General features: G+C 47.5%; 1 protein-coding gene across 8 annotated transcripts in view; it reads right to left on the bottom strand.

The window, feature by feature from the left end:
* PLEKHA7 (pleckstrin homology domain containing A7) overlaps positions 1-17,982 on the bottom strand; it is a 280,439-nt gene that overhangs the window by 30,672 nt on the left and 231,785 nt on the right. For 5 of the 8 annotated variants that reach the window (XM_063946452.1, XM_063946454.1, XM_063946459.1 and 2 more), the window contains 6 exons: positions 15,060-15,549; positions 14,282-14,368; positions 3,909-3,962; positions 2,204-2,284; positions 1,242-1,310; positions 806-886 (listed from right to left, as the gene is read on the bottom strand). In XM_063946452.1, coding sequence (XP_063802522.1) covers positions 806-886; positions 1,242-1,310; positions 2,204-2,284; positions 3,909-3,962; positions 14,282-14,368; positions 15,060-15,549 — 862 coding nt within the window. The remainder of the gene's footprint in view (positions 1-805; positions 887-1,241; positions 1,311-2,203; positions 2,285-3,908; positions 3,963-14,281; positions 14,369-15,059; positions 15,550-17,982) is intronic. The other 3 variants (XM_063946453.1, XM_063946455.1, XM_063946456.1) reach the window with 3 other exon arrangements.

Raw genomic sequence — 17,982 nt, 5'->3', positions numbered from 1 at the left:
AGGGGAGGGAGAGAGAGAAAGGAGGAGAGGGATTGAGACAGACCATCTCCTGAAGCTTGCAGATACAGAACTATTTCCATGCCAGCGCCAGGTAATAGCCGCATGCAGTGTGTGGGGAAAGTTATACCCCAATGGTTTTTATGTGTTAGTATTTTGTTTGTTTTTAAGCAGCTTTTTGCCTCCTGCTGCTAAACATTAATATGTAATGACACGTGCGCTTTCAGCCACAGATGTGCCCCTTGGAAGCTGACTGCACTCATTAAGCCTTTCTTCTCTGGCTCAGGCATATCCAGTCCCCACTACACTCTGCCCCATTTATCGGATTGGAGGCCTTATTTTAATCTCCACATAACATTGGTGGCTATGTGCATCTATGGTGGAGGCTAAGCAGAGAGTTGGGCCTCCTGTGCTTAACCCCTTCAGGGCAGGATGGATAGTGAGTACGCTCCGTGGCCAGGATCACCACAGTGACTGGAAATAGAAGTCTCTGCAGACGTTGCCGCCAGAGGAGCCATAACTATAGTCCTCTAGGATGTGGTATTCCAATAGGCTCTCTGTGCGGTGAACCCCCTGCCCATTCTCTCTATTGCCGGGATGTGTGATCCTGTACATACCTAGTATGTAAGTGTGCACCAAAAACCCCAATCCTCTATGCATCAGATCAACCGCCTCTGTTTAGTGGGCAAAAGAGCTACACATAAACCCTGTATCCTCAATACACAGACTGTGGAACCAGACTGTGAATGTGCAGGATTGCCCCCATATTGGACTCCTTCCTAGCAGAACATTTTCAGGATAATCTCACTTTATTGTCCTTCAGAGCCCGGATCTTGTCCTCTAAATCTTGCAGGATCCGGTCCTGCTCACACAGGACGCTGAGCTTCACCTGGACAGGTAAGAAAAACATACGTGATGCATGCAGAGCTGTACCATGACACATATAGACATTACAGAATATACTACTCTCCTTGTTACATAGAAACAGACTTTAACAGCAGATAAGAACCACTTGACCCATCCAGTCTGCCCCTTTTAATTATACTTTAGGTAACCTCAACCTTAGTTCTACCAGGAGATGCCAGCATCTGATATCTAGCCCAAGAATCCTATCACACCATATATGGCCTGAGATATATGAAATCATATATGGACCCCACACATGGCCAGAATGTCTCTTGTGCCTTGGGATCCTCGTTCTACAATGTGTTTGGTCGGAGCACAGACCCTGGCCATCTGCTTACATCAACGTCGCTTTCGGCAATCCTGACCGGCTTTGAAGAGCGATCCCTCAGAGACTCTCGTCCCGTAACCTGCAAATTATAAAAACAGACGTTGTGACAGATAGAAAGGAAATCCCGTAACAACAGCGAGGGGTACATGGCTAAGCCATCGGCACATGCAGCAAGTGCGCGGTTAATGATAACAGGTCTTGGTAACGCTGGTATCAAGACGCAACATCCGAAAAGTTGTCTCATCTGCCAAACTCACCTCTCATGCCAATTGCCCACTGGCGGGAATAAAGAATATTAGTAATTAACTGGAACACAGTACGTGCAAGGAGTTCTGCCAGAGAGACGACGCAGTCGGTAAAACACCAGAGTGCGGAGAGTCGCTCACAGGAGATTAGATAAAAACTTTAAATACTATTACAGGAGAAATCCCACATCTTGGAATTCAGGTGCAAACGACAAGCCTGGTGTTTAGGGTAAAGATCCACAGGATCCTTTATGGGCCCACCAGCGAATAAAAAGGGACAGAACAAAACTATGAATAGTAAATGTCACAATATCACAGGAAGTACGACATCTGGGTCCCTTTGGTCAGAGGTCACAACCCATTTACAACGTTACGGAACGTCATGTGCAGCACTTTACGGCAAGCAGATGGGGAGCACGGTGCAGATTCTAATCATGCTGCCAAGCCCCTGTGACAGAGCTAACACTCTAATTTATAACACTGAATACAGCAGTATAGCCGAAACAAACAAACGCTAACGATAAGCACACAGTACGCAATCTGAAGCAAAAATATGGAATTTATAAAGAATAAATAAAAAATAAAACACAACAAAACAATAAGTATAACTAAAATAAACCGGTGAAGAAGCAGATTAAAAGCGGCCGCAACTGCATCGCTACTTTACGAAACTGCGCACGGGGCAAAGCCATGAAATGGTCACACCGAGGCGGTACAAGCGGCTTACGTTTATGCTTGTTCGATACCCTGGTGTAGAGTTCCTTAAAACACTGTGAACCAAGTTGATCAGAGGTTCATTATACTTTATCTGTTTCAAATTAAAAGAAATTGTGTGTGAAAGCCGGACAGAAGTCAGGAGTGAGTGATGCACAGTATTCGCACCTTCACTTAGCACATTTCCCCCGATAGCAGGCACTATGGAAGAACTGGACCCAGACATGCGGCTGGAAATGTGCAGAGGCTGGAAATGTGTAGAGGCTGGTGCAGTTACTTTTTTATATTGTAAAGGACGGCAAAAAGGAAAAATATATTAACCATTTAGGAAAAAAACACTGTTCAGTGTAACTCTGCAATTCCACTGCAGTTTTACAGAGTAACACTGCACTCAGGCCCATATTTATGATTCCACCGGTCTGTACAATGCATTTTTGCACAATGCATTTTTGCACCAGGGGACATTTGTCATGTAAATTACTCCACTTTGCAACACACTGACTTTCACATATTTTAATGGCAAACAGCAGCTCTACTTACTCTGTAACAATCATTTTAAAGAGGACTATTTCCCAGCTAGCTGTGACGGCCCTCTTTACACAGAGCTTCCTTTGTCTCATATGTACACACACCTCTACTAATATTCTAGTAGTGAGAACATACATTACGAAGCATGCAGAACTACCCTGGAACCCATGCTCACGTGATCTTTTCCCTGCTCAGCACACACCATTCACCGGCTCACTGATACAAACACTGAATAATGCTGCGGATAGGTATCCTATCCGCCCTATCCTGGACCAATTCACTATGGGCCTAATTCAGAGTTGATCGTAGCAGCAAATTTGTTAGCAGTTGGGCAAAACCATGGGGGTCATTCCGATTTGATCACTCGCTAGCAACTTTTTGCTGTGCTGTGATCAGATAGTCGCCGCCTATGGGGGAGTGTATTTTCGCTTTGCAAGTGTGCGAACGCTTTTGCAGCTGACGGCACAAAAAAGTTTTTAGCAGTTTCTGAGTAGCTCTGGACTTACTCAGCCACTGCCATCACTTCAGCCTGTCCGGTCCCAGAATTGACGTCAGACACCCGCCCTTCAAACGCTTGGACACGCCTGCGTTTTCCCTACCACTCCCAGAAATCGGTCAGTTGACACCCACAAACGCCCTCTTTCTGTCAATCACCTTGCGATCGGCTGTGCGAATGGATTCTTCGTTAAATCCATCGCCCAGCACCAATCCTCTTTGTACCCGTACGATGCGCCTGCGCATTGCGGTGCATACGCATGCGCAATTTTACCAAGATTTAACCTGATCGCAACGCTGCAAAAAGTTGCTAGCGAGCGATCAACTTGGAATGACCCCCCATGTGCACTGCAGGTGTGGCAGATATAACATGTGCAGAGAGAGTTAGATTTGGGTGGGGTGCGTTCAAACTGAAATCTAGATTGCAGTGTAAAAACAAAGCAGCCAGTATTTACCCTGCACAGAAACAAAATAACGCACCCAAATCTAACTCTCCCTGCACATGTTACATCTGCCTCCCCTGCCGTGCACATGGTTTTGCCCAAGTGCTAACAAATTTGCTGCTGCGATCAACTCTGAATTACCCCATATATCTTCGACGGCCACACAGTGGATTCAGATTACATCCAATTCTACAAGAGATCAGTCGATCACTTAATGTCCCACTCCGATAAATGAAGATGTAAGAATGTTACCTTAAGATCCAAGTACTCCAGATCCTTCTTTAGCTGCATGTACGTATCATCCGCCTCCAGGAGAAAACAGACAGCATATTAGGTACAGAACAAATGGTGTATACGGCAGGTAATGTATAGATAGTGTACACCACCTATGTGATTCCCCCCCCCCCCCCCCCCCCGGGTAATGTATAGATGGTGTACACCTCCTGTGTATGTCCCCGGGTAATGTATAGATAGTGTACACCTCCCGTGTGTCACCGGGTAATGAACAGATAGTGTACACCTCCCGTGTGTCACCGGGTAATGTATAGATAGTGTACACCTCCCGTGTGTCACCGGGTAATGAACAGATAGTGTACACCTCCCGTGTGTTACCGGGTAATGTGTAGATAGTGTACACCTCCCGTGTGTCACTGGGTAATGTATAGATAGTGTACACCTCCTGTGTCCCCAGGTAATGTATAGATAGTGTACACCTCCCGTGTGTCACCGGGTAATGAACAGATAGTGTACACCTCCCGTGTGTCACCGGGTAATGTATAGATAGTGTACACCTCCTGTGTCCCCAGGTAATGTATAGATAGTGTACACCTCCCGTGTGTCACCGGGTAATGAACAGATAGTGTACACCTCCCGTGTGTCACCGGGTAATGAACAGATTGTGTACACCTCCCGTGTGTCACCGGGTAATGTATAGATAGTGTACACCTCCCGTGTGTCACCGGGTAATGAACAGATTGTGTACACCTCCCGTGTGTCACCGGGTAATGTATAGATAGTGTACACCTCCCGTGTGTCACCGGGTAATGAACAGATTGTGTACACCTCCCGTGTGTCACCGGGTAATGTACAGATAGTGTACACCTCCCGTGTGTCACCGGGTAATGTATAGATAGTGTACACCTCCTGTATGTGTCCCCGGGTAATGTATAGATAGTGTACACCTCCTGTATGTGTCCCCGAATAATGTATAGATAGTGTAACCCTCCTGTATGTGTCCCCGGGTAATGTATAGATAGTGTACACCTCCTGTATGTGTCCCCGGGTAATGTATAGATAGTGTACACCTCCTGTATGTGTCCCCGGGTAATGTATAGATAGTGTACACCTCCTGTATGTGTCCCCGGGTAATGTATAGATAGTGTACACCTCCTGTATGTGTCCCCGGGTAATGTATAGATAGTGTACACCTCCTGTATGTGTCCCCGGGTAATGTATAGATAGTGTACACCTCCTGTATGTGTCCCCAGGTAATGTATAGATAGTGTACACCTCCTGTATGTGTCCCCGGGTAATGTATAGATAGTGTACACCTCCTGTATGTGTCCCCGGGTATTGTATAGTGTACACCTCCTGTATGTGTCACCGGGTAATGTATAGATAGTGTACACCTCCTGTATGTGTCCCCGAGTAATGTATAGATAGTGTACACCTCCTGTGTATGTCCCCAGGTAATGTATAGATGGTGTACACCTCCTGTGTCCCCAGGTAATGTATAGATAGTGTACACCTCCTGTATGTGTCCCCGGGTAATGTATAGATAGTGTACACCTCCTGTATGTGTCCCCGGGTAATGTATAGATAGTGTACACCTCCTGTATGTGTCCCCGGGTAATGTATAGATAGCGTACACCTCCTGTTTGTGTCCTCGGGTAATGTACAGATGGTGTACAACTCCCATGTGTGCCTCCGGGTAATGTATAGATAGTGTACACCTCCTGTGTGTCCCCCGGGTAATGTATAGATAGTGTACACCTCCTGTATGTGTCCCCGGGTAATGTATAGATAGTGTACACCTCCTGTATGTGTCCCCGGGTAATGTATAGATAGTGTACACCTCCTGTGTCCCCAGGTAATGTATAGATAGTGTACACCTCCTGTATGTGTCCCCGGGTAATGTATAGATAGTGTACACCTCCTGTATGTGTCCCCGGGTAATGTATAGATAGTGTACACCTCCTGTGTATGTCCCCAGGTAATGTATAGATGGTGTACACCTCCTGTGTCCCCAGGTAATGTATAGATAGTGTACACCTCCTGTATGTGTCCCCGGGTAATGTATAGATAGTGTACACCTCCTGTATGTGTCCCCGGGTAATGTATAGATAGTGTACACCTCCTGTATGTGTCCCCGAGTAATGTATAGATAGTGTACACCTCCTGTGTATGTCCCCAGGTAATGTATAGATGGTGTACACCTCCTGTGTCCCCAGGTAATGTATAGATAGTGTACACCTCCTGTATGTGTCCCCGGGTAATGTATAGATAGTGTACACCTCCTGTATGTGTCCCCGGGTAATGTATAGATAGTGTACACCTCCTGTATGTGTCCCCGGGTAATGTATAGATAGCGTACACCTCCTGTTTGTGTCCTCGGGTAATGTACAGATGGTGTACAACTCCCATGTGTGCCTCCGGGTAATGTATAGATAGTGTACACCTCCTGTGTGTCCCCCGGGTAATGTATAGATAGTGTACACCTCCTGTGTCCCCCGGGTAATATATAGATAGTGTACACCTCCTGTGTCCCCCGGGTAATATATAGATAGTGTACACCTCCTGGGTGTCCCCCGGGTAATGTATAGATAGTGTACACCTCCTGTGTCCCCCGGGTAATGTATAGATAGTGCACACCTCCTGTGTCCCCCGGGTAATGCATTAGGAGAAGGTGCAGGCCCTGACATGCCACATAGAGCATTATGGGGTTGCTCCAAGGTAGGTAGCTCTTAGCTTAGACATATTGTAGTAAGGAGCCATTATCATGTGGCTCCTTGCTGGTTAATATTAGACCCAGATTTGGGTAATGGAGGTGTGAGGTGTGGTGCCTCTCGACTGGCTGAGCTGGATGGCTTTAGTGTGGCATACCTTTACATTCTATTAACACTTTTCACTTATTAATTTTTTAACACTATTTCTCTATTTTTAATTACATTTCATGTTTGTATCACCCTCTCTATAGCTTCGGCTTCCTAAATACTAATTTATTAACACTATAGTTTTTTCACTGGTATGCTATGCTGAGCTTTCTGGCTTATGCTGGTGTTTTGGGGTGCCACACCCTGCACCTAGATATAGCGCTAGGGACCACAAACATACAGAGACGCCTTGATGCGGCTTTGGGGCTTAACCACACATCTGCGCAAATATGTGTAACGAAGATCTCTGAATTCTATTATTATGTGGGATTTATATCTGGTTACTGTTATCATTCAGGGTGCTGGGGGAAACCAATGCCCTTTTTTTCTTGCTCAGAAATACCTCTACCTTTTGAGCACCTGAATGATATCACTAGGCTAATTGAGCATCTACCAATATATATGTCCCCCGGGTAATGTATAGATAGTGTACACCTCCCGTGTGTGCCCCTAGGTAATGTATACCTATAGTGTGTGCCCTTGGGTAATGTATAGATAGTGTACACCTATCGTGTGTCCCCCGGGTAATGTATAGACAGTGTACACCTCCTGTAGTTCTGGCATATATCAGTGAGAAGAGAACACACATACATGTAGATATTACACATTATACACACATTAATGATGGAATGAAGCAGAAGCTGGGATTTGCCATGCAGAGGCTGCCATGAAAATCAGTAAAAATAGCCTGTGTCACTTCACACCACAAATATGTATTCCACGTGACTCGTAATGAAAGATAATCCCCAGAACATAGCAGTAAAGTGAATAAAACTATAGCAGGATTACTGACAAATGTTGTTTTGGTGCAATTCAGAGTTAAGTATTTGGGGTTGTGAACATTAATCTAACGCACCTGCTCGGAGCTGGGCAATGACTGGAAGCTGAGGTACAAAAGTTTATAATAAGAATTTACTCACCGGTAATTCTATTTCTCGTAGTCCGTAGTGGATGCTGGGAACTCCGTAAGGACCATGGGGAATAGCGGGCTCCGAAGGAGGCTGGGCACTCTAGAAAGATTTATGACTACCTGGTGTGCACTGGCTCCTCCCACTATGACCCTCCTCCAAGCCTCAGTTAGGACACTGTGCCCGGACGAGCAGACATAATAAGGAAGGATTTAGAATCCCGGGTAAGACTCTTACCAGCCACACCAATCACACCGTACAACTCGTGATACTATATCCAGTTTGACAGTATGAAAACAACTGAGCCTCAACAGATGGCTCAACAATAACCCTTTAGTTAACAATAACTATTTACAAGTATTGCAGACAATCCGCACTTGGGATGGGCGCCCAGCATCCACTACGGACTACGAGAAATAGAATTACCGGTGAGTAAATTCTTATTTTCTCTAACGTCCTAGTGGATGCTGGGAACTCCGTAAGGACCATGGGGATTATACCAAAGCTCCCAAACGGGCGGGAGAGTGCGGATGACTCTGTAGCACCGAATGAGAGAATTCCAGGTCCTCCTCAGCCAGGGTATCAAATTTGTAGAATTTTGCAAACGTGTTTGCCCCTGACCAAGTAGCTGCTCGGCAAAGTTGTAAAGCCGAGACCCCTCGGGCAGCCGCCCAAGATGAGCCCACCTTCCTTGTGGAATGGGCATTTACAGATTTTGGCTGTGGTATGCCTGCCACAGAATGTACAAGCTGAATTGTACTACAAATCCAGCGAGCAATAGACTGCTTAGAAGCAGGAGCACCCAGCTTGTTGGGTGCATACAGGATAAACAGCGAGTCAGAGTTTCTGACTCCAGCCGTCCTGGAAACATATATTTTCAGGGCCCTGACAACGTCTAGCAACTTGGAGTCCTCCAATTCACTAGTAGCCGCCGGCACCACAATAGGCTGGTTCAGGTGAAACGCTGACACCACCTTAGGAAGAAATTGGGGACGAGTCCTCAATTCTGCCCTATCCATATGGAAAATCAGATAAGGGCTTTTACATGATAAAGCCGCCAATTCTAACACTCGCCTGGCTGAAGCCAAGGCCAATAACATGACCACTTTCCACGTGAGATATTTTAGATCCACGGTTTTTAGTGGCTCAAACCAATGTGATTTTAAGAAAACTCAACACCACGTTGAGATCCCAAGGTGCCACAGGGGGCACAAACGGGGGCTGAATATGCAGCACTCCTTTCACAATGCCTGAACTTCAGGTACTGAAGCTAATTCTTTTTGAAAGAAAATCGACAGAGCCGAGATCTGTACTTTAATGGAGCCTAGACTTAGGCCCATATTCACTCCTGCTTGCAGGAAATGTAGAAATCGACCTAGTGGAAATTCCTCTGTTGGGGCCTTTTTGGCCTCGCACCATGCAACATATTCCCGCCACATGCGGTGATAATGCTTTGCCGTAACATCTTTCCTGGCTTTAATAAGCGCAGGAATGACTTCTTCCGGAATACCCTTTTCCTTCAGGATCCGGTGCTCAATCGCCATGCCGTCAAACGCAGCCGCAGTAAGTCTTGGAACAGACAGGGCCCCTGCTGAAGCAGGTCCTGTCTGAGCGGCAGAGGCCATGGGTCCTCTGATATCATTTCCTGAAGTTCCGGGTACCAAGCCCTTCTTGGCCAATCCGGAACCACGAGTATCGTTCTTACTCCTCGCCATCTTATTATTCTCAGTACCTTTGGTATGAGAGGCAGAGTAGGGAACACATAAACCGACTGGTACACCCACGGTGTCACTAGAGCGTCCACAGCTATCGCCTGAGGGTCCCTTGACCTGGCGCAATATCTCTTTAGCTTTTTGTTGAGGCGGGACGCCATCATGTCCACCTGTGGCCTTTCCCAACGGTTTACCAACAGCAGGAAGACTTCTGGATGAAGTCCCCACTCTCCCGGGTGTAGGTCGTGTCTGCTGAGGAAGTCTGCTTCCCAGTTGTCCACTCCCGGAATGAACACTGCTGACAGTGCTAGTACGTGATTTTCCGCCCATCGGAGAATCCTTGTGGCTTCTGCCATCGCCATCCTGCTTCTTGTGCCGCCCTGTCGGGTCACATGGGCGACTGCCGTGATGTTGTCTGACTGTATCAGTACCGGCTGGTTTTGAAGCAGGGGTCTTGCCTGACTTATGGCATTGTAAATGGCCCTCAGTTCCAGAATTTATATGTAGGGAAGTCTCCTGACTTGACCATAGGCCCTGGAAGTTTCTTCCCTGTGTGACTGCTCCCCAGCCTTGAAGGCTGGCATCCGTGGTCACCAGGACCCAGTCCTGTATGCCGAAACTGCGGCCCTCTAGAAGATGAGCACCCTGCATCCACCACAGTAGAGACACCCTGGTCCTTGGAGACAGGGTTATCATTTGATGCATTTGAAGATGCGATCCCGACCACTTATCTAAGAGGTCTCACGGGAAGGTCCTCGCATGGAACCTGCCGAATGGAATTGCTTCGTATGAAGCCACCATTTTTCCCAGGACTCGTGTGCAACGATGCACCGATACCCTTTTTGGTTTTAGGAGGTCTCTGACTAGAGATGACAGCTCCTTGGCTTTCTCCTGCGGGAGAAACACTTTTTTCTGTTCTGTGTCCAAAATCATCCCCAGGAACAGTAAGCGAGTGGAAGGAACCAGCTGTGACTTTGGAATGTTCAGAATCCAGCCATGCTGTTGTAGCACCTCCTGAGATATTGCTACTCCGACCAGTAACTGCTCCCTGGACCTTGCCTTTATAAGGAGATCATCCAAGTATGGGATAAATAAAAACTCCCTTTTTTTTTTTTTTTTTGAAGGAGTATCATCATTTCTGCCATTACCTTGGTAAACACCCTCGGTGCCGTGGACAGTCCAAACGGTAGTGTCTGGAATTGGTAATGGCAATCCTGTACCACAATCTGAGGTACTCCTGGTGAGGAAGGTAAATAGGGACATGCAGGTAAGCATCCTTGATGTCCAGGGATACCATGTAATCCCCCTCGTCCAGGCTTGCAATAACCGCCCTGAGCGATTCCATCTTGAACTTTGTTATGTAAGTGTTCAAGGATTTCCATTTTAAAATGGGTCTCACCGAACCGGCTGGTTTCGGTACCACAAACAGTGTGGAATAGTAACCCCGTCCTTGTTGAAGTAGGGGCACCTTGACTATCACCTGCTGGGAATACAGCTTGTGAATTGCCTCTAGCACAGCCTCCCTGCCTGAGGGAGTTGTCGGCAAGGCAGATTTGAGTAAACGGCGGGGGGGAGACGCCTCGACTTCCAGCTTGTACCCCTGAGATACTACTTGAAGGATCCAGGGATCCACCTGTGAGCGAGCCCACTGATCGCTGAAATTTTTGAGGCGGCCCTCCACCATACCTGGCTACGCCTGTGGAGCCCCCGCGTCATGCGGTGGACTCAGAGGAAGCAGGGGAAGAATTTTGATTCTGGGGACTGGCTGCTGGTGCAGCATTTTCCCTCTTCCCTCGTTTGACCCGCCTGCTTTTTTGAAGCCGAAAGGACTGTACCTGATAATACAGTGCGTTTCTTAGGCTGTGAGGAAACCTGAGGTAAAATATTTTCATCCCAGCTGTTGCTGTGGATACGAGGTCCCAGAGACCATCCCCAACCAATTCCTCACCCTTATAAGGCTCTATGTGCCTTTTAAAGTCAGCATCACCTGTCCAGTGTCGGGTCTCCAATACCCTCCTGACAGAATGGACATTGCAATAATTTAGGATGCCAGCCGGCAAAATATTCCTCTGTGCATCCCTCATATATAAGACGACGTCTTATGTTCGCAAAATAGTATCCCTGTTTGAAAGGGGTACAGACCACGCTGCAGCAGTCTGCAGGTCTCAGTCTAGTACCTGAGTGTGTAATTACAGACTTCAGGATAGCCTCCTGCTATTTATCAGCAGGTACCTTCAAAGTGGCCGTATCCTAAGACGGCAGTGCCACCTTGACAAACGTGTGAGCGCCTTATCCACCGTAGGGGATATCTCCCAGCGTAACTTATCCTCTGGCGGGAAAGGGTACGCCATCAGTAACTTGTTAGAAATTACCAGTTTCTTATCGGGGAAACCCACGCTTTTTCACACTTCATTCACTCATTTGATGGGGGAACAAAACACTGCCTGCTTTTTCTCCCCACACATAAAACCCTTTGTTTTTAGTGGTACTTGGGTTAATGTCAGAAATGTGTAACACATTTTATATTGCCGGGATCATGTAACGGATGTTCCTAGTGGATTGTGTATATGTCTCAACCTCGTCGACACTGGAGTCAGACTCCGTGTCGACATCTGTGTCTGCCATCTGAGGGAGCGTTGATGGCCTTTGAGACGTCTGGGCAGGCGCGGGCTGAGAAGCCGGCTGTCCCATAGCTGTTACGTCATCCAGCCTTTTATGACACTGTCGGTTAATACCTTCCACCTATCCATCCACTCTGGTGTCGGCCCACAGGGGCGACATCTCATTTATCGGCAACTGCTCCGCCTCCACATAAGTCTCCTCATCAAACATGTCGACACAGCCGTACCGACACACCGCACACACACAAGGAATGCTCCAATGAGGACAGGACCCACAAAAGCCCTTTGGGGGGACAGAGTGAGAGTATGCCAGCACACACCAGAGCGCTATATAATGCAGGGACTAACTGAGTTATGTCCCCTATAGCTGCTTTTATATAATTTATACTGCGCCTAAATTTAGTGCCCCCCCTCTCTGTTTTAACCCTGTTCTGTAGTGTAGACTGCAGGGGAGAGCCAGGGAGCTTCCCTCCAACAGAGCTGTGAGGGAAAAATGGCGCCAGTGTGCTGAGGAGATAGGCTCCGCCCTTTCGCTGACTTTTCTCCCGCATTTTTATGGAATCTGGCAGGGGTTAATATACATCCATATAGCCCTGGGGGTTATATGTGATGTATTTTTGCCAGCCAAGGTGTTTATATTGCTGTTCAGGGCGCCCACCCCCAGCGCCCTGCACCCATCAGTGACCGGAGTGTGTGGTGTGCATGAGGAGCAATGGCGCACAGCTGCAGTGCTGTGCGCTACCTTGGTGAAGACTGATGTCTTCTGCCGCCGTTTTTCCGGACCTCTTCTTGCTTCTGGCTCTGTAAGGGGGACGGCGGCGCGGCTCCGGGACCGAACACCAAGGACTGGGCCTGCGGTCGATCCCTCTGGAGCTAATGGTGTCCAGTAGCCTAAGAAGCCCAATCCGGCTGCAAGCAGGCGAGTTCGCTTCTTCTCCCCTTAGTCCCTCGCTGCAGTGAGCCTGTTGCCAGCAGGTCTCACTGAAAATAAAAAAACTAAATCTATACTTTCTTTCTAAGGGCTCAGGAGAGCCCCTAGTGTGCATCCAACCTCGGCCGGGCACAAGATCTAACTGAGGCTTGGAGGAGGGTCATAGTGGGAGGAGCCAGTGCACACCAGGTAGTCATAAATCTTTCTAGAGTGCCCAGCCTCCTTCGGAGCCCGCTATTCCCCATGGTCCTTACGGAGTTCCCAGCATCCACTAGGACGTTAGAGAAAATAGAATTGAGGACACTGTGTATGACAGGACGGTTATTACTTTATCTCACGGCTGGGTTATTACTTGATAAAGGGATTAGTTTGCAGTGAGGGAGATTATGGGCCAGATTTATCAAGCCTTGGGAGAGTGATAAATTGCACGGTGATAACGTACCAACCAACCAGCTCCTAACTGCCATGTCACAGGCTGGGTTTGAAAAATGACCCATAGGAGCTGATTGGCTGGTACTTTATCACCGTGCAATTTATCACTCTCCAAGGCTTGATAAATCTTGGCCTACATATTATAGGTAGTTTCATGCTGTACCTGAATGCTGACCAGAGGAGTCAGCCAATCGTGAGCAGATTATGGAGCCACATGGTGCTGAGGGGCACTAGTGGGGTGTCATGTGTTCATTAGGACTCGTCTGACTGGGTGAGGTATGCGATATGCCGGAAAGGTTGCCGACAACATCTGTCTGTGTGTATAATTGGGTACGTCATGCGCATGAGGTAGGTGCCGCATAGCGGAATGCAGTCTATGAATATTGGCGGGGTGCCCAGCTATGCTGCAGCAATGGGTGGAGCACGAAGAAGCAGCAGGGTCACCACGAATGAGCCATGGCGCGGCTGACCTGGGAGGTGAGAAAGGTCGGCTTACGCTGCTTTAATTTGGCCATTGTGTAATTTCGGATGCTGCCCAATTTAGCCTGGTGTCTCCTTAACCGAATGAGGAGCAACGTAATCTCTTCAGGCTGTGGGTATTTAGAGACACTGTGAGAGAAAGTCAGACACAACAGCTTCATGCACAGGGCCCCTCCCAGAAACCGGATCCACGGCCCCATGCCACACAGATCAGAGCCTCTTGGGGCACAAGTAGGGTGTGTTAAGGAGGACATCATTAAGAGGCTACGGAAGCCTCTGAGAAAAGTCAGATTTTGAGGAAAACATTTCTTTTAGGGAAGACATCTACATATAATACTTGAGGCAGAAACTACAGAATGGCTAAAATAAAATGATGAGAAAGCTCTTACCGACTTGCCATGCAAACTGGGAGCACTTACAGTGTGAGTCATGTACCCCATGGATGGCATAGACCGGCGATCCATGTGGGCTGCGGACTAGGGAGACAAGAGAAGAAGAATAAGGAGCCACCTAGTAGTCTGGGCACCTACACCTAGGGAGCCAGAACGGCTGGACCTGACCTCCCATCCAGGCATGTAAGAACAAGAATCATAAACACTGAGAGTCTTATACAGGGGAGCGAGGCCTGGAGGACCATCACAGCAGGGTGAGGCCTCCTCTGATACTGTAGAGCTAGAGGAGTTCCTAGATGGAAGGTGGGCATCCTGCAGCTAGAGGTAAGCGAGGAATGGTGGTCTCTCTCTGTGCCTATGGGATGGGACTTCTGTGTAGTGCAGCCTCCATTGCCCCAAGTTGTGTCCTATCAATCTCTAGAGCAGGGATGGGGAACCTTCGGCCCTCCTGCTGTTGTGGGACTACACATACCTTGCCTTGCTACAGATTTGCTATCTGGCCATGGTAAAACGGTTGCAGGGCATGCTGGTATGTGTAGTTCAACATCAGCTGGAGGGCTAAAGGTTCCCCATCCCTGCTCTAGAATCACCTGTTCCAGCATTCCTTACACAGATTACGCAACTACGGCCAAAAACTATTTCATGCCAATTTCTTGGGTCCAAGATGTTGTGCCTCTAATTGAAGTAGGTACTGGAGTAGTCACTTGTTGCGACTGGATTATGCTATCCTCTAAACATACAAGGGGTGAAAGGTCAAAGGTCAGTTCACTATTACCTTCACAGCATAGACTCGAGTCTTCTGTGGTGACCCAACGTAGGGGACATCGAAATGTCCATCCGCCGGCCGGACGGTGAGTCTTTCTGACGGAGTGTGGGGTCTTCTTGGAGGAAATGCTTTTGCAGGTGCTGGAGGTGGGATGTCAGATGGAGAAGGAGGAACAGAAATGGATCTTGGGACATCTAATAAGCTCTTCGCCCTGATGCGGTCTGCGGCATCCATTGTCCCCATGTAAATCTGCCCAGTGGGGCTGCCATGCTTAAACTGCTGTCTCTGTTGCCATTCGTACAGCTGCCACACGGTCCCTTCCTTGGTGGCCTTGCGCTCCTGGTTGGACATTTTAAAGTGGCTAACTCGGTCCTGTGCATATTTATAATCACTTGGCAAGTTCCGGCTGGGTGGAGGGGAGCCGCCGGAAGGATGTCTGCTGGTCTTTGGCACAGTTTGGTATCTCTCAGCGAGAGGCACAGGGTGGTCCAGACCAATACTGGAAGAGGAGGGACAAGAAATAGGAAAGATGACATATGGAAGACCCTAATAGGCCCTACACACTGGGCGATAATGCTCAAAGATATAAACGATCTCGTTCATTAATGAACGAGATACCGTTCATATCTTCGAGTGTGGAGGCACCAGCGATGAACGATGCACGGCCCCGCGCTCGTTCATCGCTAGTGCCCCGTCGCCTGTGTATGCAGGCCAATATGGACGTTCTCGTCCATATTTGCCTGCACTTCTATGGAGCCGGGTGACGGGGGGAGTGAAGAAACTTCACTCTCCCCGTCACTGGGTTGCCCGTCGGCCGTATCCGCTGTCGGGCAGCTTGGCGGCGGATCGTTCAATGTGTTGGGCCCTTACTCTCATGATTGGAAAAAAACTGAATTGCAATCTCTGACCTCACAAACCCAATCACTCCCCCATAAATAGAATTTTATTATGGGTTCATACAAGGCCCCTACTGCTTCCCTGGCCATTATTTACAAATTGGTCTTTCAACTACATAAACTACTTGCAGATACTGTAAATGAATGCATTAACTTAGCTTGCAGTTTCCCCTAATAGAAACACGTGCAGATATAGTCAATCAAGTTTGATTGCACGATCAAATTATCTCACAACTGTAGCACCCATCTAAAGACAAAATTCTGATCAGAATGATAGAAAACCAGCTTGGCCAATGAGTCACAAGGCTATCCCAGTATACGTATTTTCCATTGTAATTTAGTCAAATAAGGTAACGCACACCGGATTGAATTTTTTTTATATACGGAATCTTTCACATGTGCAGCGAGAAAATTGATCTGCAATGCAATTCATTTATTCAGGTTGTAAAGAACATCTGCCTTCAAAGCTGCGTAACTGGGCATTAAATAAACTGATACTACAATAAAGAACCCACAGAAAAAGTAACCATCCATGCGTGCTATAGCTACAGCAACTGCATCTTTTTACCTTGTGCGACTTTATACTAAAGCTGAAGCTGCGGCGCTATTCTGAAATTGCCTCTATCTGCGACTAAAGTCGTTCGGTGTCTGCTGGTGGTGACGTGTGTGCAGTGCAACTCTTGATGCATGCGCAGACTTAAAACATCAGCATTTTGCATCCCCTATTGACACCGCATCCACATCTATAATAACGCCCTTTATGTCATTTTAGAAGCACACTGTGATACGGATACCAGAACCGGATGGGGATCTTTCTATAATCTTCAGCATCTCATCATACACAGGATTATATGACATAAGACCAGTGTGCGCCCCAAGAGCATTACTATCATGTGTAAAATACAACAATGCATTAAACCAGAGGTTGCCAACCCTGGTGCTCAAGAGCTACCAACAGCAGAGCCGGCCCTAGGCATAGGCAAAGTAGGCAATTGCCTAGGGCATTTGTAATGCCTAGGGGCACAAGCAGCTTCTGCTGCTTAAAATTATATGCAGCATGCCTATATTCTGCATATGACTGCTGCTGTATCTGCATACGAAATGCTATGTTACAGTGTATTCCTGGAAATCACTGTAGCGTAGCATTTCGTATGCAGATACAGCCACAGTCGCACACAGAATATAGGTATGCCGCATATCATTTTAATCAGCAGAAAGGGCACTACTGTGTGATCTAATGTGAATAAAGAGCAATATGGTGTGGTGTATTGTGAATAAGGGGCAATTCAGTGTGATGTAATGTAATGTGAATAAGGGGCACTACTGTGAGAAGTAACGTATATAAGGTAAAGTGGTACTACTGTGTGATGTAACGTAAATACGAGACACTATCGCATGATATAATGTGAATAAAATTGCACTACTGTGTGGTGTAATGTGAATTGGGGGTACTATTGTGTGGCCATGCCCCTTCCCAGCAAGAACACGCCCCTTTTTGAGGCACTGCTCCTATTTAAAATATAGGGGGTAGGAGCACCAAAATGAGAACTGCTATGGGTGAGGGGTGATGGTGCTGTGAAAGGGGTGCAGGGTCACAGGCGGAACTAGTGGTGGTGCTAGGGGGCACCAGACAAAAACTTGCCTAGGGCATCATATTGGTTAGGGCCGGCTCTGACCAACAGTTAACATTTTCCAGGTCTCCTCATAGAATCACAAGTGAAGTAATTAGCTCCACCTGTGGATCTCTTACAATGCGTCAGTGAGTAATGAATACACCTGTGCACCAGCTAGGTGGTCTGGAAAACATGACCTGTTGATAGCTCTCGAGGACCAGGGTTGGCTACTCCTGCATTAAACGATACTTCAGAACTGTACGGAGTTAAGGATCTCACCTTCCAATAACTTCATTTTGTTGCAAATGCCCTTCAGAAACTTTAATAAATACACTGGGCAGGATGTAACGCAGTGCAAGACGGCCGAAGTGCCGAGATTCCGGCCGTACTCGTAGGTTTTTTTTAAGCGGCAGTCCTTTACAA

Source organism: Pseudophryne corroboree, chromosome 11 (assembly GCF_028390025.1).
Source record: "Pseudophryne corroboree isolate aPseCor3 chromosome 11, aPseCor3.hap2, whole genome shotgun sequence".
Lineage (NCBI taxonomy): Eukaryota > Metazoa > Chordata > Amphibia > Anura > Myobatrachidae > Pseudophryne > Pseudophryne corroboree.
Note: the sequence above shows the minus strand (reverse complement) of the source record. Positions and strands in the feature narration are given on the sequence as shown.